Genomic DNA, 24,677 nt, shown 5'->3' on the forward strand with positions numbered 1-24,677 from the left:
CCAGTGGTCCCTTCCTGACACTTCCTACCCTCCCCCCCCCACCAGTGGCAACCTTCCCAGTAAGGACCAGCTCTCTTGTTCTTTCTTTCTATTGCCTTTGGGCTTTGGTTATTCCCCTGCTGTGTTTCTTTACATCCCACATATGAGTGAGGTCATCCTGTGTCTGTCCCCCTGTCTGACTCACTTCCCATTCCATTTCTTGGTGGTAACTGCAGCCTCAGCTCACTGGAAGGAGGAGGAGCACTTTATAAGTGCTAAGAAAGATTTTCGAAGTTTTGTGAGTTTGCGATGCAACTTTGCCCTCTCCGATGCTGAACGAGAGGATCTACCATACGCCTCGTCGCCCAGCCTTCAAGGAAGGGTGGCCAAATCCTCGCTCCACCTAGAAGTAGCAGACATTCTTTCCTTCCAACCAGTCAGCGGCCCTGCCAACCTCTACTCCTCAGATACCAGGGTTAGCATTAGAAATGGTTTTCCTCTCCAAGGTGCTTTCAACTATGTAAATTTTTATAGCGGGATAAAAAAAAGAATACCCTTCCTTTTTAAAAAAATTAAGTGTCTTGGAGCTGGAGCAATAGCACAGCGGGTAGGGCCTTTGCCTTGCACGCGGCCGACCCGAGTTCGATACCCAGCATCCCATATGGTCCCCTGAGCACCGCCAGGGGTGACTCCTGAGTGTATGAGCCAGGAATAACCCCTGAGCACTGCCGGGTGTGACTCAAAAAGCAAAAAAAAAAAATTAAAATTAAAAAATTAAGTGTCTTTCCCCAAACCAATATTTGAGCTAACTGCCGTACTGGGTTTTACCTTAAGACAAGTTTGCCAAAAAGTTCAAAAATAAGGACAATTAAAAAGAACTCGGCGGCGCGGCTTTACCGCCCACTTTGACCTTCTAGCTCAAGGCTAGGAAGCCGGTTCAGCCACCTTGACCCCTCCCCGCCAGCCCCCCAAACTCAGTGCTACGTTCCTATTGGCCAGAGCGCCGGGAGCCCCGCCTATACCCCGCCCCTCTAACCTCGACTCCTCCCACTTTCGCCTCAGACAGCCCTGCGCGCGCACGCGCACGCGTGCGAGCTCGCGGCCGGGACCGTTCACCCGGTCGCTCCCACCCGCCGGGCGCAGGCTCCGCCCCCGGGACCCACGCACGCTCGTCCCGTGCCCGAGCACGTACGCGCGCGCCTCACCCCGCCCCGCGCCCCGCCTCCAGGGGCGGGCGGGGCCGCTCTTGGCCACGCCCCTGGCCTCGGGCGCTCGCTCCCGGAGGCCCCGCCCCCCGGCGCCACGTGCTCGCCGGAGGGCGGTGCTGGGGGCCGCGCTGGAAAGATGTTCTTGCTGCCTCTTCCGGCTGCGGGGCGAGTTGCGGTCCAGCGTCTGGGCGTGCAGCGTCTCTGGGCTCGGGGTTTCGCCGCTGCAGACATGACCAAGGTGAGGGAGCGCCGGGTGCCGCGGGTCGGAGGGTGGCCACGGCCGCGAGGTGGGTCCCGCGCTTCTGCGCCAAGTTGCAAAGGATCGGCGGCAAAGTTCTCCCTTTGCCCCCGGTTCCGCTTGGCACAGGGATTTCTCCGCGGGTCCGTGCCGAGGGTGTGCGCTCGTCGTCCTTTTGCATCGAAGAGGGTGCCAGGGTCAGGGCCATCAGGGCCGGAGAGGAGAGAAAGGGCGCCCTGGAGTGACCGTTTCCTGCACCCCCCGCCCCCACCCCGGGCTGTGCCTTATTTCATCATGCTGTGTCGTGCTCGAGAGCCAGCGGAGCGCGGTACCCAAGGTGGTGCAGACACCTTAGCCAGGGGGAATCTCGAGCTGGGGGGAGAATGCGCCCCCGGGGGAGCACTCCCGCACGAGCCCCGCGCCGGGACCTCCTCCTCCTCCGGCCGCGTGCAAGGGCGGGTCCCCGCTTCGGGGCCAGGACGGACCCAGGTCCTCCGGGAGCGAAGTGCCTGGAAGGGTTTCTGGAGGAAAATCTCTTTTCTCTCTCTCTGGGGAAACGGGCTCTGCCGAGCGACTCCCCGCCTCGCCCGAGGGAGAGTGGCTTGCAGAAGAGAGTGGCTTACTTAGTCCAGGCCAACTTGGACGCTCCCCCCAGCCCCCCTAAAAGCGGGGCAGGGCACGTTGGGAATGCGAAGGATCCGGAGAGGGGAAAGAAAGGCCACTAGCTTGGGACTCACAGCGTGGGGGACCCGAAAGGAACGACTGACCCTAGCGAGGAATGTTCTCAGTGAAGATTGGCCGCAGGCCTCCAGGTCCTGCTCCAGCAGGAGAGGGGACCAGATTGTCACCTGATTCTGGCGGTCCCAGGTGACCGGCCACTCGGGACGACCCCGCCCTGTTCCCTCGCTCGCCCCCCGCCTCCCACCCCGCGTGATTCTGTGGAATCCCGGGCAATGGGGCGGTCAGTGGAATGTTGGAACTTGGAAGTGACTGTCGCCAAGGAAATTGCCTCGATGGGGGAGACAGTGAAGACACAGAGGGGAGTAAGTCCCCCCCACCAGTGTGGCTGTGCTGCTTTCTTTTCCCCCTTTTGGTTTTGGGGACCACACTCTGGAGTGCTCAGGGCTGACTCCCGGCTCTATGCTCAGGAATCACTCCTGGCTGGGCTCAGGAGACCGTCCATGGTGCCGGGCACGGAGCCCAGGACAGCCGCAGGTGCCCTACCCTGCCCCCTGTCTGATACTTCCGGCCGGCCTGTGGGATGGCTTTCCAGTAAGGCGGAGGGTGCTGAAGGCAGGCATCTTTTCTGGCTGTGTGCGTTTCCGTTTCGGTTGCCCTGGGAGGGGGAGGAAGCGGCCTTTGAATGATTCCCTTAGTTTATTTCCTTAGATAGGTGTTTGGGGCTGCAGAGCCCAGGCTTACGTCTCACGCTCTGCTGATCGCTCTGAGCTGCTGTCTCTTTTTTCTCTTATTTTATTTTATTTTGGGGGGCCACACCCAGCGATGTTCAGGGTTACTCTTGGCCCTGCACTCAGGAATCACTCCTGGTGGTGCTGGGCGGGGGGGGGGGGGGGGGGGGGGGGGGGGGGGGGGGGGGGGGGGGGGGGGTGGTGAGTGGGGGTTGAATACAGGTCACCTGTGTCCAGGGCAAATACCCCCCCCGTTATACTGTGGCGCCAGACCCTGTGTCCTAGTCCTGCCTGGGAAGGCGTCTGCGGGGATGGGAGCCGGGAAGGGAAACTGTCCTTGGAGTCTCTGTGGCTGAGAGTCTGGGCAGGTTGTCGGGACGAGACCAGTATTTGATATTTATCCATGCACGTGGGAACCTTCAGAGGGTGTGAACTGAAGGTGCAGAGAGGCCTTCAAGACCCCTGAAGTGATGCAGCCTGGGAAGATGGAGGGATGGGACAAGAACAGGTCTCTGGGTTAGTGACTGGGGTTGGGTGCTTCTGCACCCAGCAGGGAAGTAACAGGAGACTGGAGGAAGTTAGAAGTGCTCCTCCAGCTCCCCGACAAGCCCCCCCCCCCCCCGTCCAGACACATACACACACACACACACACACACACACACACTCACTCTTCCCATTTCTGGTGACAAGGCCCTTCTCCAGGACTGAGGGTGCACCTTTCTCTCCTGTTTCATACCTGGCCTTTGAGGGGAAGGAGAACCCCACCTGTATCTGTTTCTCAGTCACGGGGGCAACCTAGAGCCAATATGCTCCGGGACTCCATTTGAGGTATTTGACCGGGTGGCCTCACTCTGTGCCTGTGACTGACCCAGCTTGGATGCCCTATGGCTGCCTGAGCCCCGCCAGGAGTGATCCCTGAGTGCAGAGCTGGGAGTCAGCCCTGAGCACTGACTGGTGTGTCCCCAGCCCCCCCCCCCCAAAGAAAACAAACAAAACAACCAACCAAACAATGAAGACCCAGGACAAACTCACAATTAATGTTGCCATGGCAGGAATTTGGAGGAATTTTCAGGGTCCGAGGGCAGCTGCCTGTCCAGACTGGCTGCTGTCCTCGCTTCATTCTGTTTGACCCTTGGGTGGGCATGTTTGGAGTGGAGTGATTTGATTGTTCTGGAATTTGGGGCCCCGAGGGGTAGTAGATGTATGTGACCCCCTCTACTTATATTCCTCTTTTCCCACTTCTAGGGCCTGGTTCTAGGAATCTACAGTAAGGAGAAGGACGATGACGTGCCACAGTTTACAAGTGCAGGAGAGAATTTTGATAAATTGGTGTCTGGAAAGCTGAGGCAAACTCTGAGCGTGTAAGTACATCCCCGTTGGACAGAATGCCCCCGTGGCGGAGTATTTTGGCCCCGCTTTCTTGGTGGGTAGATAAACAGGCACGAAGTCCAGGAAGTTGTCAGTGGAAGTGAAAGTATGTCTCTGGAATGCGCTTTGGGTCCTTTGTGTTTTGGCTCGGGTGGGTCTGTGATTTCGGGAAGTCTGGCCACTTCAGCTCCATCACCCTAGGATCGGGAAAGTACCAGTTTCCTCAGCCACACTCCTGCCTTCCCGCCGGCCTCTCCTTTAATTCCCGCTTGTCCCTGACTGTGTTCACAACCTTCCGAGGATGCGGTCCTGGCCTTCCCAGTCACCAACTGGCCAGTCTTCTTGGTCTTAATGTTTACGTGTACCCCACCTGGGGAGGGGGTCAGAGAGACTTTATAGTCTTTCCGAGCGGGTGGACCCTGAGAGTCTCCCCTTCATGCATCATCTACGTCACCCAGGGTCTAGATCATTCCCAGGTCCGGAGCCGCAGGACACAGTGGCCGAAACTGACGTGGCACCATCAGCCCCAGCAGCTCCTGGCTTTCTGGGTTGTGGATATAAACTACTAGCATCCGATAGGTTGGAAAATGATGCCTGGTCTTTGGGGAGCAGACGTTGCACCCCCTTCTCAGTGACCCATCCTTCCCCGGGAGATGGGTGTCTTGGCTCCTTGATTGATCCACTCCGCCGGGTGCCACCCGGTTTTGCTAACTGATAACTGGCAGCTGCCCGCCGGAGTGCCTGCCGCCATCTGTCTCACTTGGAAGTTGCCCCCAGCATCCCATCTGCTCTTCTCAGCGTGTTGCCGTCAGTGTGGCCCCTCCTGGTGTCTTGGTGTCTTGTGTCACTCATTGGGAAGACGGCAGGACCACATCCATTCTCTTCTGCCACCCCTGGTGTCACCTTTCCGTCGGCCTTCAGAGAAGTGTGTGGTCCAACTTCTCAGAAAGTGTGTTAGGTTCTTCTATTGCCTTGGGTTTGGGGGTCACACCCGGCTCTACTCAGGGATGGCTCCTGGCTCTGAGCTCAGGAATCGAACCTGGGTGGACCACACGCAAGGCCAGTGCCCTGCCTGCTGTGCCCTCTCTCTCCAGCCCCTGCTTGATTGTAAGCTTGAATTAGAGGGGCTGTGTCTGAGAAATCAGGCCAGGGAGAATTCATACTTTTTTGGGGGGAAACAAGTGCAGCAGATTCACAGAATGGCGAGAGTATTGTTGTGATGCTCAGGATGGCTGAGTGTTGTTTTCTAAGTGAGCGGCGCAAACTGTGATGTTTGAAACAACCCGTGTTCTTCTTATTTCAGGTCTGGACCGCCACTAAAGACAGGCAAGACCCGGACCTTCTATGGACTGCATGAGGTAAGAGATGAAGATGAGGTTGTTGGGTAATGCTTCCAGGAACACCTGCCTGCCGTCTCCCAACTGTGGTGGCTGTTGCATCTGTTTTAGTTGCATGTAAAGAGGCAAATTTCTATCCAAAAGGACTGTGCCCCGCGTACCACTCCCCTAGATTCCTCAGCTTGCAGGCTGGCTCTGTGGCGTTGCCCTGAAAGGGGTGCCCTTTCTTACCTGGGAGAATGAATTGCAGGATTGTTCCTGTTGTACCTTCCATGATATCAAGTTAAAACACTTAACCGAGAACAGGGCTTCCTAACACATTTCACAGTAAGTTTTTCCCAGTACTGAGGTGATGCCAGGTGTTTTGGGGGGGGGGGGGGGGGTTGTTAGAGTACCAGAGGGGAAGAGCAAGGTGTGTGTGTTGTGTGTGTGTGTGCGCGCAGGGTGTGCGCACACGCTAGGGAAGGGGTGGGGTGGTGACACTATTCTTGTTTGTTTGTGAACAGGACTTTCCTAGTGTGGTGGTGGTCGGCCTTGGCAAAAGGACAGCAGGAGTTGATGACCTGGAAAACTGGAATGAAGGCAAAGAGAACATCAGAGTTGCTGTTGCAGGTAATCGTTTGATTTGGACCTTAATACTGAAGAAAGTTTGGGCTGGAACGATAGCACAGTGGGTAGGGCATTTGCCTTGCATGCGGCTGACCCAGGTTCGATTCCTCTGCTCCTCTCGGAGAGCCTGGCAAGCTACCAAGAGTATCCCGCCCACATGGCAAAGCCTGGCAAGCTCCCCGTGAAGTATTCGATATGCCACGAACAGTAACAAGAAGTCTCACTATTTGTTGTGAGACGTTACTGGTGCCCACTTGAGCAAATCGATGGACAATGGGAGGACAGTGCTATAGTGCTACTGAACAAAGTTTAAAGTTGGCCAGGCCCAGCTTGGAGGCCTAGATCTGTCTCTGTGTGCTGGTGGTCAGTTTCCATTTCTGGCACTGCATGGGACCCCTTGTGTGCCCCCCCCCCCCCAGAACACTTCTAAGCACACAGCCAGGAATAGCCCCAGAGCACTCCCACGTGTGGCCCAAAACTGAAATAAAGCTAGTGAGGATTCTTTGGGATCTGCTCTCAATTTTTTTTTTTTATTTTGGTCCCCTGCCTGGTAGTTCTCAGGGCTTCCTCCTTGCTCTGTGCTCAGGGATCACTCCTGCCGCGGCTCAGGGCCCTACAGGGGTGCAGGGATTGAATGTGACCCATCCACTCACTGTACTATCTTCTCGGTCCTGGGATCTGCTCTTAAATTGAGCTTTTCCCCCATGGTGCCATGGTGTGTGTGTGTGTGTGTGTGTGTGTGTGTGTGTGTGTGTGTGTGCTGGTGATCATTCAGTCTCAGGGATTGCTCCTGGTAGGGCTGGGGGACAATATGGGGTGCCAGGGATGGAACCGGGTCGGCCTGCTTACAGTTCTTTCTCTCTGAACTTTTTTTTTTTTTTTTTAAATATCTCTGTCCCCATCTCTTCCACAGCCACTGAGAAACTGCTCACCTAAACCAGACTGGGTTCACTCCCCCCGCAGGCCTGGCCGGGTGCTAGAGAAGGAAGCGCCTGGTGGTTTTATTTCCCCAACCCGTGCTGGGTAGTTTCACTATTGCTCATTTGTTGATGGTCGCCATAAGAGTGTCAGGGGTCTCGCTTACAGGAAGTCACTCTGCTGGGTGGATCGTCCTTTCCGCTCAGCATTGCCAACTTTTCCACGGCTGGGAGTCCTCCTGTTGACAAAGGGAAGAAAGTGAACACATAGTGTGTTCATCGCCCATGAGCTCCCTCATGAATCCATTTGTCTGGTAGATTTGTGAGGCATCAGTTGGCCGATAGGCATTGAGGTGGGTGCCGCTGGCTACGGAGCCTGGGCCGATGGAGGCGTTGGACAGCCTGCCGTGGGCGGAGGCTAGGAGCCCCGTTGATCTTTGACCCGTCAGCTCACTTGATTGACTTTCCCGGTTGGCGTGGCGCTGCATCTGGGCGTGTTTGCTGGCCTGCCTGAGTACAGGAGAACCTCAATGATGGACTTTGGCCGGTTCTCTGGCTCCAACATCAGAGTTGCCATTTCTCTTGTCGTTGCTTTAGTGGGGGGAGCTGAAGTCTGTGTCTCAGATGTGTGAGGCAGCGAGGGCCGAGCTCCCCTTAGATGTGGGAGAGCTGGGGGGTGGCGGCTGGAAGTAAGTGGTGACTGTCAGACAGGGCGGGGGGGGGGGGGGCCGGAGGGGGTCCAGCTTTGAGGAGGAGGTGGCAGTGTCCTGGCTGCGCTGTATGTCTGTCTGACGGTTTCCGGTGGCCTCTCCTCGGCAGCGGGCTGCAGGCAGGTCCAGGACCTGGAGCTGACCTCCGTGGAGGTGGACCCGTGTGGGGACGCACAGGCAGCCGCTGAGGGAGCCCTGCTCGGCCTCTATGAGTACGACGAGCTGAAGCAGAAGAAGAAGACGGTGGTGACGGCGAAGCTGTATGGGAGGTGAGGGAGTGACAGGCGGGCGCGGGGACCTTTGGGCAGGGACCTGCATCAGTGTCTGGGCCGGATGCCGTCTCCACGATTGACCCCTGGCCTGTGCCACGGAAGGCGTTGGCTCACGTCCCCAACTCCTGCCCCGTCTGTCCTCCGGTGCCCCTCCATTCCACTGCTCAGCAAGGGAGGCGGTGCCGACCAACTCTCTGACCTGCATCTAGGGCACTGGCCTTGCATGCCGGAAGTCCTGGGTTTGTTCCCCGGCCCTGCAACCATTTTTATTTATTTCTTTTTTAAAATCTTATTTATTTCTTGCTTTTTGGGTCACACCTGGCGGTGCACAAGGTTCCTCCTGGCTCTTGCACTCAGGAATTATTCCTGGCGGTGCTCGGGGAGATCATATGGGATGCTGGGAATCGAACCCAGGTTGGCCGCGTTCAAGGCAAATGCCCTACCCGCTGTGCTATTGCTCCAGCCCCACCTGCGAGCATTTTCAAAGGAAAAGATAAAAGAGGGACTGAAGAGAGTTCTGGGTGTGTGGCACTGGCCTTGCGTGTAGCCAAGCCTGAGATCAAGTCCCCTTAGCCCCTCCAAGTGTGAGCTCAGAGCACGGAGCTCGGAGTAACCTCTGAGCGCAGCCAACAGTGACCTCAGTCCCCATCTCCCTGCATCACTCCACGCCCTGCCCCCATAAGCACCTGTGGGCCAGAGACACAGGGGTCCCATCCTCGCCCTCCCATCCAGCAGGGGGGCTCCTCAGACGATGTCCAAGCTTCCCGCTGAGGGTGCAGAGGGGTCCTGCCCGGGGCCTGAGCATCTGTGGTGTGGGTTAGGGCTGGGGCTGGGCCTGGAGCACAGCGGGGTCCTGTCTGAGAGTATCAGGGGTCAGGGCACAAGGACCGGACCCATGGCCTCTGTGGGCATTGTCCCCTCCCCCCGTAGGCTTCCCCCTTGGCTTCTCATGGCAGCTTCTGCCGTGCCGGGGCAGGGTCAGCGTTCTGGGGAGCGAGCCCCACGCTCACTCTCTCTCTCTCCTGCCAGTGGGGACCAGGAAGCCTGGCAGAAAGGAGTCCTCTTTGCCAACGGGCAGAATTTGGCACGTCGGCTGATGGAGACACCGGCCAATGAGATGACGCCCACCAAGTTTGCCCAGATCATTGAGAAGAACCTCAAGAGCGCGAGCACGAAAACCGAGGTCCACATCAGGTGATTTTGGGACGGTGGTCTGGATGGCCCAGCCCTGAGGGTCTCCAGCCCCCACGTCTCCCCTTCCTGTGCAGGGGGAATGGGAAGGTAAGGGCAGCCCCCGTTTCTGCCCTTGCTATGCCCCCCACCACACTTTCCTCCTCACTTCTGCCCAGACCAGACCCAGCACAGGGAACACCACCCTGGGCTTCTCCCTGGCCCCCAGTGCTCCTAGGCACCCACCGCCTGCTCCCACCTACAGGTGCGGAAACCGCATGGCTGAGGCTGGAGGGAAATAGTGCAGGGGTGCTGCATCTGCCTTGCATGGTTCAGTTCCATGTAAAACATGGTTTAACATGAAATCACTTTTCACTGTTTTTATGTATCCTCACATACTGCAGTAGAACCGTAGAAGTGGGTTTCACTGCATGTAATTGTATTTGTTGCAATGTTTTTTTGGTTTGGTTTTTAGGGGGGAGGGTTTTTTTTTTCTTGTTGGAATATAATTTGTTTTTGTGGGTTGAAGCAAGGACTCATGCATGCAAGGCATGTGCTTTGTCACTGAGCCTGTCTCCAGCCCCTTGGAAGTTAGTTTGTATGAAACAGGTTACACAGAACTTTGGATGGGGTCATAGTGACTTTGTTAGGTGAATGAGGAATCAGACTCAGAATCTAGTGATTTCTGGCCCCGGAATCATGGATGGTAACTAAGACGTGATCATTGATTCCTTACTAACAGGTCCATATTTTAAGAGTTTTGTATGCTAACTTTTTAATCTTTTTACGCACAGCATTTGTAAAGTCTGTTTTGTAAGTCAGTGATTAAATGTCAAACTTCACAGACCCAAAGCCCTGTCTTTAAGCCCAAACGCCACGGAAAGACATTCACAAAGAGGGCATACTGAAACAGAGAACAACATCTGACTACACCTTTTCTGCATTACAGACCCAAGTCCTGGATTGAAGAGCAGGAAATGGGATCGTTCCTGAGTGTGGCCAAGGGGTCCGACGAGCCTCCGGTCTTCTTGGAAATCCATTACAAAGGCAGCGCCAACGCAAGCGAGCAGCCCTTGGTGTTTGTGGGGAAAGGAATCACCTTTGACAGGTACTTCTTGCGACTCTCTGCGTTGGGCTTCAGTGGGTGCTCTCCTGTGTAGCTGGCCTCAGAGCTCGGGGCTAGGCTCGCTCTTGTTGGTCACTCTCAGTGTATCCCACTGGCACTTACAGAATGCCTCCCGCTTGGCAGACTCGGGGCACTTGGCACAGTCATGCTGACATTACCCTGGGTCAGGCATCAGAGACCTAGGTGAGGATGCAGCCGGGTGGTAAATGATGTGTTCCCGGGAAACTTGGGTCCCATTCAGAGGTCTCACTATACATTCGATGCTTCCTTCTGGGTACTCAAGATTCCCGACAGGGTGATGGTGAGGCAGCTGGAGTTTGCGTTCTAACCTTTGCTTGTTTCAAATCACGTGAGCTGACCCCTCTAAGGCCCCCTTAGGTATTTGTAAGTATTCCTTAGATTTGGAAGCTATTTCTGGATGATTTCAACCAAGGCGAAGCTGAGTTGGAAAAGATAGATCCTAGTGGATCTTTGTTTCGGGGTGCTCATGGAGTGTGAGACTTGAAAAAGAAAACTGGGTTAGGTAATGATTTTTTGTTGTTTTTTCTTAAACCCGGGACAGAACAGACATTTGTTAAACTTGCTTTTTCCCCCTCTTACACTAGAACTCTTAATTTCCTACTTCATTTCAATAGACATAAATGTTCTTGAATGCCAGAATATAGTTCACAGGCAGAAAATTGGAAAAATATAAATATTTTGCTTTCTGATTTATCATTTGGTCAGATAACATACGTAATGAAACTTTCTATCTAAATTTTAATGGGCCAAGGTGTTTTCCCCGAAGCTAAATTTGTTTTTGAAAGGAAATTGTGTGTCACAGGGATCCTGGTCCATCTGGAACTTGATACTTGAGCTCAAGAGCCATACAGTCTTTTTTTTTTTTTTTTACTTTATTAAACATTGTGATCTACAAAGTTGTTCACAGTACAGTTGTTTCAGGCATTCGGTATTCCAGCATCAATCCCACCACCAGCGTGCCCTTCCTTCCCTCCACCCTGTCTCTAGTTCCCCACTAACCCCTAAGTCTGCTCCTGTAGCAGGTGCTAATTGACTTTCTGTTGCATGTCATGGCAACTCTCTGGTAATGGTTGCTAACGTCCTGGCCTGAGCATTCACTGAGCTGACTGGGCTGCTCCTCTGTTTCCCCACCTAATTTTCTTGCTTCTCCTGGGCTATCAGTTCTGCGAAGTTTGGAGGTGTTGTGTGGCTGCACATGTGGCTGTGTACACTTCAGGGGCTTCGGAGCTGGTCTGTTCGGCTGCCGGCATCTCTCTGGCCTCTTTGAGGCCTGTCCCGAAGCTGGGATGTTTCTCTGGCCGAAGTAGGAGCCGGATGTGGGTGGGTGGAGTGCTGGACCTTGGACGAGCCATAAACTCTTGGGGCGGTGTGGTTCCCTCCTGAAAGGTGGCTTCCTGCCCCTCTGCAGTACTGCTCAGCGTTGAGACGGCCCAGGGTCACCCAGTGTCTCACTTCCGGAAGGCTCTGCTTCTGAACTGCTTTCCTGGGCACCCAGTTGTTAAACCGAAGTTTTGAGCTTCAGCCATACAAACTCTGAGTGTCCACTTTTAAGTGCCATGCATGGCTGTCCTACTCATGTGGTGTAGAAGGAAACTCCAAGCTTGAGCTGTTGGCAGAAGTCTTGGAATTGCTTTGATTTTTCTGCCCCAGGCCAGTCTCAGTGCAAACATTGCACACTCAGCTTGTGAACCAAGCTTGTTGTTGATGTCAATCAATCTGGGATTTTGTGTGTGCATGTGTGCATGTGTGCTGGGATTCTTTAGCACAGAGGTGTGACTGAGTGGGCGAGGCCAGTTTTTGCTGCCGATGTGGAAGAGAAGGCGGGATGAGACAGTGGGGAGCAGAGAGCTGCAAGCAGTAAGGAGTAGGCGGGGGTTGGGTATTGGAAAACCACCAGGGTGGCTGGAACCCTGTGTGGGACCTGGTGGAGGCCAGCAGGGCGGACAAAGGGCTGGCAGGACTGGGTTATTCTGGGCTCACAGGATTGCGGACTTTGCCCTAAGCCCAGTTGGTAGTTATTAAGTGTTTTTTTAAAGGGGGAAGGGTGACCTGGGATTTGCTCACACAGGAAACTCTTCCTCTAAGTGTTTCTTTAGTTCAGTGAATTTTCACAGGTATATGCATCCTCACATCATCTGTCATAGAATTAGGACTTTTCCCGTCACACTCAAAGCTCAGTGGGGACATTTTGCTGTCATCCTCTCCCACACACCACCCCAGACCACTAGTTTAATTTCACCTCTTCATGTCCTTGGAGTCTTTCCTGATGGGCCTCTTCTTTCTTTCCTCTTAACACAGAGATTGAGTCAGGTTGCAGGTCATGCCAGCCGTGTGGTCGTCTTTGTTGCTGCATAGTATTCCATTGTATGGAAAGAACTGACATTTATCCATTCATCTGTTCAGAAAAATCAGATGGTTTCCAGTTTGGGCCAGTTAGTAATTAAGCCAGGATTCTCTACAAGCCTTTGTGTAGATAATAGTTTATCTTTCTCTTGGGTAGATGCCTGGAAATGAAGAGTCATGTGCAATTTGTGCGAAGAAACTATCAAATTGCCAAGCAGAACAATTTTTGAAAATAATTCTTTTTATTGAGACTCTGCTTTCCATTATCATTAATGGTTTCTCCTTAATGAGAAGTATGTAGTCCCAAAACCACAGCCATCACCAGAGTTACCCACCTTCCTCTCCCAAAGACCCCCGCCCCCTGCCCCCAACTCAATTGTGGGGATCAGGTTTCCCGTTCTGCTGCCTCTGGCCCTTTATTGCTGCTATCCTGCTGTGTATCTTTAAGTCCCACACGTGAGAGATCATTCTGTGTCTGTTCCTTCCCTTCTGACTACTCAGCATGACATCTTGCTCCATCCATGTTGCTGCAAATTGCATAATCTTGTTCTTTCTTAGGGCTGTATAGTAGTCCTTGTATACCACCATTTCTTGATCCATTCATCCATAGTTGGGCTGTTTTCATATCTTGGTTACTGTACTAAGTGCAGCAGTGAGTGAGAGTTCTAGCTGTGGGCCAGAGCAATAGCACTGCAGGTAAGGCGTTTGCCTTGCTTGTGGCCGGCCTAGGTTTGATTCCCGACATCCCGTATTGTTCCCTGAGCTCCCCAGGAGTGATCCCCGAGTACAGTGCCAGAGTAAGCCCTGAGCATGGCTGGATGTGGTTCAGGAAGAAAAAATAGTTCTCTTGGCATGCATGCCCCAACATTTCCAATCATCAGTCCTTCCAATCACAGCCGTTCCTGTGGGCCGGGTTGTGTTCTGGAATGACCTGGGCTGGGGGAGGTGGGACTCTGTGGCCAACTTGTAACAGACAAGAAACTTTGTGACAGAATCGAAACAAGGGCAGAAACAAGGCACCAAGATCTCCCCTGAGCCTCTGAACTGGTCGCCTCTCAGCATCCTGACCATCGGGGCTGCAGGGGGCATGCACCCGGGCGGGTGCTCGGGGAAGGGATTTGAGCCGTGCCCGTGGCATGCTGCCAAGGCCACGGCTTACGTCGCACTCAAGTAGGAGAAAAGTGGGCGTTATTGATAAGTCTTTGAAATGTTGCTGCCGTGGGGAGTCTGGAATTCCAGTCTTCAGGCTTAGAAACCCAGCTCGCCAGCGGGTGATGGTCCTGGGCCCACTCCGCTGCTAACTGCACATGTGTCCATCTCCCTTCCCTGCAGCGGCGGCATCTCCATCAAACCTGCTGCGAACATGGACCTCATGCGGGCCGACATGGGCGGGGCTGCCACTATCTGCTCGGCCATCGTGTCCGCCGCCAAGCTCAACCTGCCCATCAACATCGTGGGTGAGTGGGGCGGGCCGGCCCGCCCGGGGAGCCGATAGCACAGACAGGGTTTCCGCTAATCGCGAGGAAGGAGGAAAACAAGGCCCAGAAACAGCTCTCAGTGGCTTTTCATCCACAGCAGCTGGCGAGCCCAGATAAGTCTTTCCTTGTCTGGGATGACTGAGTGGGTTTTGCAATCCGGGGCTGTGACTGGGATTGATTTGTTTCACTTCCGCAAAAAACGTGGTGGACAGCTGGGGCCACGTGCTGGGCTTGGGGTTTGCCCCTGGGGGAGCTGCTTAGTGGTCTGGGTTACAGGGTGGGACCGATTAAACACTGGGTGCAGACGGATACTGGATGCAATGCTCTGTGTGTGTGTGTGTGTGTGTGTGTGTGTGTTTGCTCTGTGTCTGTACACGTGACTTGGGCTAAGTGTGTGTGTTACTTAGGTTACGTGACCGCCTGGAGTCTGGGTGGCTCTCACAGTCTCTCCCCACTTCAGCATCCTCATCATTTTTGCTGACTTCGCTGTTTTTATTTTTGTGTTTTTTGGTGTTGGGTGGAGCAGTGGGGAGGATGTAAGGCCACACCCGGCAGTGCTCAGGGGACCATATGTGGGACCAGGGTCATAGCCAACATGACCGTGTGCCGAGTACTTCCCTTACTCCCCATACTGTCTCTTCCTTGCTGAACTATTGGAAAGGAAGTTTCCCGGCTCCTGACAGGTGTCCCTAAGCTTGATGTCCAGAGACGGGACACTGGGGCAAGACAGCAGCACCCCCCTGGCCACACCCCTGATGCTGAGTTCACACGAGGCAGCATCTGAAAATAATGTCCTGCGTGTGGGTGGATGTGGTCACACACGTCTTCAGTCTAGTTCCAGAGCCCACTGGGGACCACACATTGCTTGTCCTTGCCGTGTGTGTCTTTCGTTTTCTTGACTCAAGAATTCTCCTGCTGAGGGGAGCACTAGTACATTGCACACGGCCACCCCATGGTCCCCTGAGCCTGCCCGGACAGACCCCCAAGTGCAGAGCCAGGAGTAAGCCTGGAGCATCACTGGGTGTGGCCCAAAGCAAACATAACTCCTCCTGGCATCAGCCTTTGCCAAGGGCACCAGGCTCGTCTCGGCCACCGTTGGCATCTGTTGGATGGTGCCATCCCGGGGAATCAGTTAGGCTTCTTTCCAAGAGCTGCGACTGTGGCTTGTGGCCGTGGTCTCTTGGGTCCTGCGCTTTCCACACGCCCGTCTTGCCCCCTCCCGCAGGTCTGGCCCCTCTCTGTGAAAATATGCCCAGCGGCAAGGCCAACAAGCCTGGGGATGTCGTCAGAGCCAAGAACGGGAAGACCATCCAGGTGTGTGCACGGAGACACAGCCCTGCCCCAGGGGGCCCCCAAGTAACATACCAGGCAGACCATGAGTGGGCATGGGTGCGGCCACAGGCCAAGGGGAGCCACGCCGCAAATTGTGTCCATGAATGTGTGGCACCTCGAGGCATCTGGAAGATACTTTTCCTGCCATCCTCTTCCTCTTTCCCACCTGCCTCACACATGACACACACCCTGCTGAGGGCAGACAGTGGTGCCTGGGCTCCCCGGAGGTGCTTCGGTGGGAAACACTGTCCTGCATGACACTCGGGGGTGGGGGGTCCTCCCCTGGCCGTGTGCGCACACACACACATACGCCAACCACACACACACACACACACACACACACACACAAACACATACATACACCCCAACTGCACACATACACACACACATGCATACACCCCAACCACACACATACAAACACATATACTCCAACCACATGTACACCCCGACCACACCCCCCAACCACACACACCCCAGCCACACACACCCCCCCACACACCCCAACCATACACATAGACCCCAGCCACACACACATACCCCAACCACACACACACACACACCAGCCACACAAACACACCCCAACCCCACACACCACCACAACCACACACACACACACACACACACACACACACATCCCAACCATACACACACTCAACCCCAGCCTCCCCACACACATTCACACACCCCACACCCCACCCCCACTCCAGCCACCAGGCCTCTGTTCATGGGACAGAATGGACTTCTTGGCAGACTTGTTGAAGTTCCCCGCGTTTTTGTCCAGAGAGATAGTACAGGGGAAAGGACACTTGGCTTTGCACATGCGAGTCCTCGGCACCTCAAGTGGCCCCCTGAGCTCTGCCAGGAGTGATGCCCCAGCCCAGACCCAGGAGGACCCCTCCGCAGCCCACCGCAGGACCCCAAATGAAGTCCCGGGCTGAAACTTTGACTGTAACTTAGCTGTCGACTCTCTGGAGCCTGGTTGCCTGTAGAGAAATCCTGAATTGTTTCCCCTCCTTGGTAGAGCGGCTCAGACATGGTCTATCGGTCGCAGTTCTGGTGTCATCTGTCTTGGGGATTATTAATTGGCCTCTTGCTTTTGGGGCTGGAGCAATAGCGCAGCGGGTAGGGCATTTGCCTTGCTTGCGGCCGACCCGGGTTAGATTCCCAGCATCCCATATGGTCCCCTGAGCACTGCCAGGGGTAATTCCTAAGCACAGAGCCAGGAGTAAGCCCTGTGCATCTCCAGGTGTGACCCAAAAAGAAAAAAAAAATTGACCCTTGCTTTTTCGGTTGACCAAATTCCCATTCTCACTGAGGCACAATCAGGACCCACAGGAAGTTTCTGGAAGCGACAGCTCACGGGTGACGGTGCTGCCTCTGCTGGGGGGTGTGGTGGGCACGCAACAGGACTTGGCATCCTGCGGGGTGACCAAACCACCACACCACACATTTTTCCTTTGCGTGGATGCTTTTTTCTTTCTTTCTTTTGGCTTTTTGGATCACATCCGGCAGTGCTCGGGGGTTTACTCCTGGCATTGCTCAGGGACCTTATGGGGTGCCCAGGATCGAACCCGGGTCAGCCGCTTGTGAGGCAAATGCCTTCCCCGCTGTTCTGTCACTCCAGGCCTGTGTTGAGGTTCTTTTTTTTTTTCCCCCCAGGTTTTTTTTTTTTCCTTCTTTTTTTATTAGTGAAACACCATGAGGTACAGTTATAGGCTTACAAATTTTGTGCTTGGGTTTCAGTTATACAATGATCAAGTGCCCATCCCTCCACCAGTGCCCGTCATCTATCACCACGGGTCCCAGCATCCCCCCCACCCCCCATCCCTGTGTTGAGGTTCTTGATCACAGACATTGCACTAGTTTATTTTTATGTTCATTCTTCATTAAAAACATACACATTCACATATGCAATATATAAAATATATAAATATACATATATAATATATAAAACGTGTATTTTTTTTTACTGAAGTTAATGGATATGAGGGTTCCAGGTGTTTCTCACTGTCATTGAACAGTGGTGCCCAGTACAGTATGATCCCAGCCAAAGTTGAGTTTCTGTCCCCTGGGCCCCTGGGAGTCAGGTCATGCCAGCCTTCCATGACACTTTGCTTTTGGGTTGACCCTGCAGGTCGACAACACTGACGCTGAGGGGAGGCTCATCCTGGCTGATGCTCTGTGTTACGCGCACACCTTCAACCCCAAGGTCATCCTCAACGCGGCCACACTCACAGGTGACCCAGCCCCGCTCCCTTTCCCAGCCTCACCGGAGGTAACCCATCCGGACATGCAGGCAGCCCGTTTCGAGAATGTTCTGGGTAGTCCAGTCTGTAACTCTGAGACAGGGACTCGCAAGTGGCTCAGGTGTGGCGACCCTGAGGCGTCGCAGAAGCCGGAGGTGGGGCCCGAAAGTGCCGGCAGTCAGGCACTTGTCTGGCATGTGACGGACCCCCAGTTCATTCCCCGGCCCCCCGTGTCCCTGAGCACTGTCAGGAGTCGTCCCAGAGCACAGAGCCATGAGTAAGCCGTGCATGGCCAAAGAAACAGACCAGGGGCGGGAGCCATAGGGAAGCACTTGCCTTGCACACAGCCAGCCCGGATTCACTCTCTAGCACCCCTGCAGACCACCCCCCTCCCCGAGTCTCACCAGGAATAAGCCCTGAGCACAGACCCTGGGGTAAGTCCTGAACACCTCACAACACAAACAAACAAACAAAAAAAAGAAACACCAAGAAAGGGAAAATAAGGAACTGGACCTGAGAGCTAGCACGGAGGGGTCAGGCATGGACCCCAGTTCAATTCCTGGGAGTACACAGGATTCCCTGGGAACTACCAGAAGACATTTCCGAGCACAGAGCCAGGAGTAAAGCCAAGCACCACTGGGTCTGGCCCATCCTCCTCCTCTCCCCCACTCCCTCTACTCCCACCAAAAAAATAATTAAAAATTCAGGGTTTGGGGTTAGAGCGATAGCACAGCGGGTAAGGCATTTGCCTTGCACGCAGCCAACCCGGGTTCGATTCTCAGCATCCCATATGGCCCCCCGAGCACTGCCAGGAGTAATTCCTGAGTGCAGAGCCAGGAGTAACCCCTGTGCATCGCCGGGTGTGGCCCAAAAAGCCAAAAAAGAAAAATCAAGGTTTGGGAGCCAGAGAGTGCTCAGAACAGATGTTTGGAATGCAGGCCGGGCAGGGTTTGAGCCCTGGCACTGGAAGGTCTCCTGAGCACTGGGCTGGGAGTAGCACCTGAACACGACCGGCCGAGTGCACCTCCCCCACCCCAAGCTAAGAAGATTAATGTTGAGATCCATTTTGTATCCTTGAGCTTTAATTCTTCCCCTGGCCTCAGGAGCCTCCCCTGGGGCCAAAATGGGATCCTGTTTCCTTTCAGACCTGTGGTTGAACAATTGTTCAGGGCTCCCTTTAGCTGGCACCTCAACCCTTCGTCTCCCTGCTCTGCCCTGCGCAGGCCAGTAAGGGGGATGGTGAGGAATCCTGGTCCTCACCGCCTGCCTGCATCTGGGCTCATGCGCGGAACATTGATGTTGAACCTTCTCCTTCCCGGAGCTGGGCCCCAAGGGGATGCAAGAATCCACTTGCAGCCCCGCATTTATGGCAGGAGGGGGTCCCCCATCCTCAGGGACCCCTGCTGTCAAAGGTCATTCTGTTTCTGAGAGCATGGGACTTTATTTTTAACTAAGGAGTGGGGGGAGGCAGGGATTGTGCCACACCCAGCAGTGCTCAGGACTTACTCCCGGCTCTGTGCTCGGGAATCACCTGGCAGGGATGAGGGTACCGTATGGGGTGCCAGGGATCAAGCCCAAATTCTGGGTTTAAGGCAAGCGCCCTGCCCGCTCTATTTTATCTCTTGGGCCTTGAGAGCATGTGACTTTAGCAGAGGCCTCCGTTGTCTTGTCCACAAAGGGACTGCCCCGGCAGCTCCTGGAGAGGAAGGCGCTGAGGGTACTCCATCTCGTGGGCCGGACGGACTCTGAAGCAGGTTACTGTGTGCAAGGGTGCGGCTGCACAGAGAAGCAGCTTTGTAAAGTGTCTGAAGAGCTGTGGGTCCGGGTGAGGCCTCCTGAAATCTTGCCTTCCCGATTCCTTTAAGAGGAAAAGGCACACTTGTTTAGTTTTGTGTTTTGGCTTCTTGGGTCACACCTGCAATACTGAGGGGTTCCTCCTGGCTTTGCACTCAGGAATGACTCCTTGGGACCATGTGGGATGCCAGGAATCGAACCCAGGTCGACCACGTGTAAGGCAAATGCCCAACCCACTGCACCATCTCTCCGGCCCCTGCTTTGGGGGCCTCACATGGCTGTGCTCTGCACTCAGGGATCACTCCGTGTGGGGCTCAGGGGACTCCTAGGAGGTGCTGGGGATCAAACCCCGGTCAGCTGTGGGCAAGGCAAGCACCTTCCTCACCGTCCGCTCACTCTGGCCTCCGGCCCCTCAGCCTGTTCAAAGGTGGATTCTAGCGTGAGAACGAGGAAAGTTCTGGCCATGGGGTCCTCTCTGCTCCACTCCTGCCATTTGGAAATGGGGAGCCATGGTGATTGGGTCCGGCGGGCCGCAGAGAACCGTCCTGGCCAGGACCTAGAGCGCTAATGTCAGGGACGTGTGTCTCGCAGGTGCCATGGACATAGCACTGGGCTCGGGCGCCACCGGGGTCTTTACCAACTCCTCTTGGCTGTGGAACAAACTGTTTGAGGTAAGACTTGGAGAAACGGGAATTCCAGATAGTCACATAGTGATTCAGTTATTCCACCCAGGAGCCGGCTAAGGCCCTGCCTCACTGCTTCTGAAGGGGTCTGCATGCTCTAGACCCCCTCTAGACACACACACACACACACACACACACACGGCTGGTGAATGTGACACACTCTGGAGTCCTGGGAAACATTCCCTCACTCTGGGACACGATGTCCCCCTCTGCCTCCCGACTCATGGCTTCGGAATGAGACAGACAGGGATGGGTGGGGGCGAGGCCACGATGTGGAACCCCTGAGCCAGGAAAGGAGGGGTATCTTTGCATGAGCGTCAGGAGGAGGGCTTGAGCGCCGCCCATGGACAGTCCGTCTGTGGGCAAGATCAGGGTGGTCCTTTGCAGCCAGTCTTCCCAGCAGGCCTCTGCTGGCAGCTCTTCTGGCTTCTCCCCGCCTCAGGGGCCAGCTTTCTCCTTTGCCAGTGTCCAGTCCAGGCCTCGTGTGCTCCTCGTCCGTCTGCACCCTCCAGCAGGAAGCGCCCCCAGCCCTGTCCCACCCGTGTCTCTTCTGAGCCCCAGGAACCCTGATATGCCCATAGGCCAACCCCTGCAAGTGACCGGAGTGGACTGTGCACCAGTGTGGAGGCACACAGGGTCCCCGACACCCTCTTGATAGCTGTCAAAGGGCCACCCCAGCCTCTTTGCCACATCACATGGCGGCTTTGTCTCTCTGTCCCCACCCTTGAGACCCTGTGCTCCCAGGCCACAGTGCTCCACAGAGTTCTCTTAGCAGGCTACCCACATCGTAGTTCTGATACTTAGACTTTTCTTTTTAAAGGATGGTGGTGGGGGGTGGGGGGGGAGCCAAGTTTGGGGGCTGAAAAGGCAGTAGGCACTTGCCTTGCGCACAGCCAACCCGGGTTCGATCCCCCAGCACCCCACGTGGTCCCCAGTCCCTGAGCATGTCCTGGAGTGACCTGGAAACGAAAAGGAAAAGAAAAGAGGAAATCCACACTGTTGTGCCTGCAGCAGCATCCCCGGGGCCGCCACAGTGCTGGCCTGGGCTGCTTCCTGGTTACCTGTATCCTAGAGGTTCCTCTGGCCTGTGGCAACTTGGATGCTGCAGCCATTGGGTTTTCTTTCCCCCAGCACTGGGTGGTACTCACAGTAAATACAGCAGATGAGGGTGGGGAGGAAGGAGTGGGAGGAAATGACTCCGCGGGTCCCAAGGGTCACCGAGCCAAACCTATACGCCCTACAGCAGAGGGTCCCAAACTTCTCTGACCCACCCTGTGCATTGGATATCGCTGTTCGATCAAACAGAAAGTGATGCCCCCACTTCCCCGTCATCTTGCGGTGTTCCCCAGGGGCCAGTGTCGCCCGCTTCCAGGAACGCTGCTCGGCCAGTCTCAGCCTGTGGGTTTCAGTCCGGGGCCCTCACTTAAGCAGTTCCCGCGAACCTTGGGGACTGTCCCAGCACCTGGTTCCGTCCATCACTCATGGCTGCCGTCTCACAACTGAAACGGCCTCTGTTGTGGGGCCGCCTGACCCGGAGGCACAGGCCAGAGCAGCTCTTGTCAAGTTGGGGACCGTCCCAGGACCCGTGTCAGTGTGACAGTTCTTCGTTCCTGTACCTCCTGCAGGCCAGCGTGGAGACCGGGGACCGTGTGTGGAGGATGCCTCTTTTTGAACATTATACCAGACAGGTTGTGGATTGCCAGCTGGCTGATCTTAACAACATTGGGAAGTACAGGTATGTCAAATGAGCGCATTTCCCCCCACCCCCCCATCGTATTTCGTTGCCAGAGCGACCACTTGCAGGTTTCTCTCTTAGCAGAGGTTCGGCTCTCCAGTTTCCTGGTAACGTGATGCTTGAAAGTAGTGATTTGCACTGCCTTTTTGTGTTCGAAGGCTAGTTCCCCGCTGCTGGTCAGAATTTTGCATGTTTTCCTATCAAAAGACACTTTTAAGCACTGGTAAGGGAAAGAGCAGGGAATGTATTATCCTATGTCAAATACTGAGATTTTGTGGAAGGCTGTTAACGATTTTGAAAGTGATTTCTGGGTTAACTTCTTAAGAGATTCCTTGGGCCCAGAGAGTGGCCCATGTGTGTGATTGCTTGACTCTTGGGCTGGAGTGATAGTCCAGCAGGGAGGGCGTTTGCCTGGCACATGGCTGACCCAGGTTCAATCTCCAGCATCCCACATGGTACCCCAAGCACCACTAGGAGTAATTCCTGAGTGCAGAGCCAGGAGGAACCCCTAAGCATCACCGGGTGTGACCCAAAGAGAGAAAATAAGATAACAGCTTAACTCTTGGAGCTAGAGAGATAGCACAGCGGGGATGGTGCTTGCCTTGCCCACAACCGACCTCGTCTAATCATTGGCACCACATAAGGTCCCTGGAGCACTACCAGAAGTGGTCCCTGAGCACAGAGCCAGGAGTAAACGCAGAACGCAGCTGGGTTTTCTGCCCCTCTGTTTGATTAAGACAAAGGGAGGCTGAAAGGATAGTAGAGTGGGGAGGGCACTTGCCTTGCAGAGAGCCAACCTGGGTCCAGTCCCTGGCATCTCATGCTGCCGGACCACCTCTGGGAGTGATCCCTGAGAACAGAACCAGGTGTAAGCCCTGAGCACGGAGACCAGAGTAAGCCTGGTCCACCACCAGATTGGATCCCCAAACAAAGGGAAGTTAGACTCCTGCTTTCTGGTCAGAGGGCCTATTCAGCAGGAACAGAGCCCCCAGGAAGGCTCCGGGCTGCGGCAGCGGGAGATGACGGTGCTTTCCTCCTCAGGTCCGCAGGGGCGTGCACGGCCGCCGCTTTCCTGAAGGAATTTGTGACTCACCCGAAGTGGGCGCATTTAGACATCGCAGGAGTGATGACCAACAAAGATGAGGTCCCCTACCTGCGCAAAGGCATGAGCGGGAGGCCCACCAGGACCCTCATCGAGTTCCTGCTTCGGTTCAGTCAGAACAGCGCCTAGGCCCCGCCTCCGACTCTGCGCGGCTCCGTCCCGGACACCTGGACATCAGCGCGTTTGAGTGAACTGCTAGAAGGGGGCGAGGAAGGGGGATATTTAACACGGTAGAATTCAGCGACACTTCAGTGCTCAATGTGCTTTTTCTTCTTTTTTAATATTGTACGCAGAGATTTGTAAAGGTAGAAGCCAGTGCCTTGCGCGGCCAGGAGTTCCCCGGTGTCTGTAAGGAGACGCTTTGTAAAGAGCCTCGCGATCAGAGTCTATGATAGGGACGGAGGAGCAGACTTGAATTTTTGGATATCATGAACATGAAAAACTACCTAAAGTTATGATGTGATTCAAGAAACAATAAATACAACTTTTTGTGCTGCGTGGTGTGGCTCGGGTGTTCCTTTATGCCATCACTCGTATGACACATCTGTCCCTTGGACTCTGTCACAGTAGCTCGGTGAATTGGGTGGGGCAGTCTTGGTATTTTCTGTCAGTCACTTTGGGACACTCGTCGATGAGCATAATAATTAGCAGGCATATCATCTCCAAAACTAATCAGTCCCCCAGGGGCAGGCTTCACTGACTGCTGGAAACTCAGTGACCTTCTGTCAGACTCTAAAGAGTGTTTTCTTAATAAGCTGGAATTCTCACTGTAACCCAGCATAGTCAGTACAAACATCATTTTCGGGCCAGGGATGTTGGACAGCAGTTAGGGCAGGCGCTTGCGTTGCATGCGGCCGACCAAGGCTTGATCCCCAGCATCCCATATGGTCCCCCGTGCACCGCCAGGAGTGTAGAACCAGGAATAAGCCCTGAGCACCATTGGAAGTGGCCTCCCCCCCACCCAAAAAAAAAGGAAAAAAAAAAAAACAAGTCCTCATTCCATAGACAAGGAGAATGAGCCACCAGAGTGGGTGAGGGACATGCGATCAGTATGGCCCAGCCAGAGAGAACAGAGCAGAGATTTCAACCCAGAGCCTGGCTCTCGGCTCTACCCTCAGTTAAACCGTAATGCGGACTTTCAGGTCGGACGGGGAAGGAATTTATCCAAAATACTAAAGTAAGAAAACAAGACTGTAAAAGGAGGCAAACTATTTGCTTACCTCCTGGGCCTGCAGCCAGTCAGCCCAGTTTGATTTGATCAGGCTTAGAATAAAGCTTTCCTCACTGTATTGGGTGAATCAGATTACCCAGGAATAGGATCTCTGCCCTGCCCCATGTGCGGAAACTTATGGCAGGGAAAGTGTTGGGAGTTATTTTAATACTGAAAGTTTTTGACATGGGGGAGGATATTGCTGGATCTGTACTTGTCTTTGGAGAGGTGATGGTAACAGCGTGCAAGCGTATCTTATTTGAATCAAGAAATTCCGAAAGGGGGCGTATGGGTTTTCCTGGTTATTCAAGTTCAGAATTTGCTACTTTGATTTGGGGGGGGGGGGGGGGGGAAGGGCCACACCTGGCAGTGCTCAGGGCTTACTCCTAT

General features: G+C 54.6%; 1 protein-coding gene across 1 annotated transcript; it reads left to right on the forward strand.

Annotated features, from left to right (window-relative positions):
- The first annotated feature begins 1,271 nt into the window (after positions 1 to 1,271).
- On the forward strand, positions 1,272 to 23,573 carry LAP3 (leucine aminopeptidase 3). Its single transcript, XM_056130350.1, has 13 exons — positions 1,272 to 1,425; positions 4,080 to 4,195; positions 5,506 to 5,560; positions 6,046 to 6,151; positions 7,885 to 8,044; positions 9,077 to 9,241; positions 10,167 to 10,325; positions 14,040 to 14,164; positions 15,411 to 15,499; positions 17,652 to 17,754; positions 20,149 to 20,228; positions 21,866 to 21,975; positions 23,017 to 23,573. Exons 1-13 carry the CDS (start codon positions 1,324 to 1,326, stop codon positions 23,204 to 23,206), a joined length of 1,560 nt encoding a protein of 519 aa, XP_055986325.1. The 5' UTR covers positions 1,272 to 1,323; the 3' UTR covers positions 23,207 to 23,573.
- Positions 23,574 to 24,677: the final 1,104 nt, after the last annotated feature.

The sequence above is a fragment of the Sorex fumeus genome, unplaced genomic scaffold (genome assembly GCF_029834395.1).
Source record: "Sorex fumeus unplaced genomic scaffold, SorFum_2.1 ptg000077l, whole genome shotgun sequence".
NCBI classification, from domain to species: Eukaryota; Metazoa; Chordata; class Mammalia; order Eulipotyphla; family Soricidae; genus Sorex; species Sorex fumeus.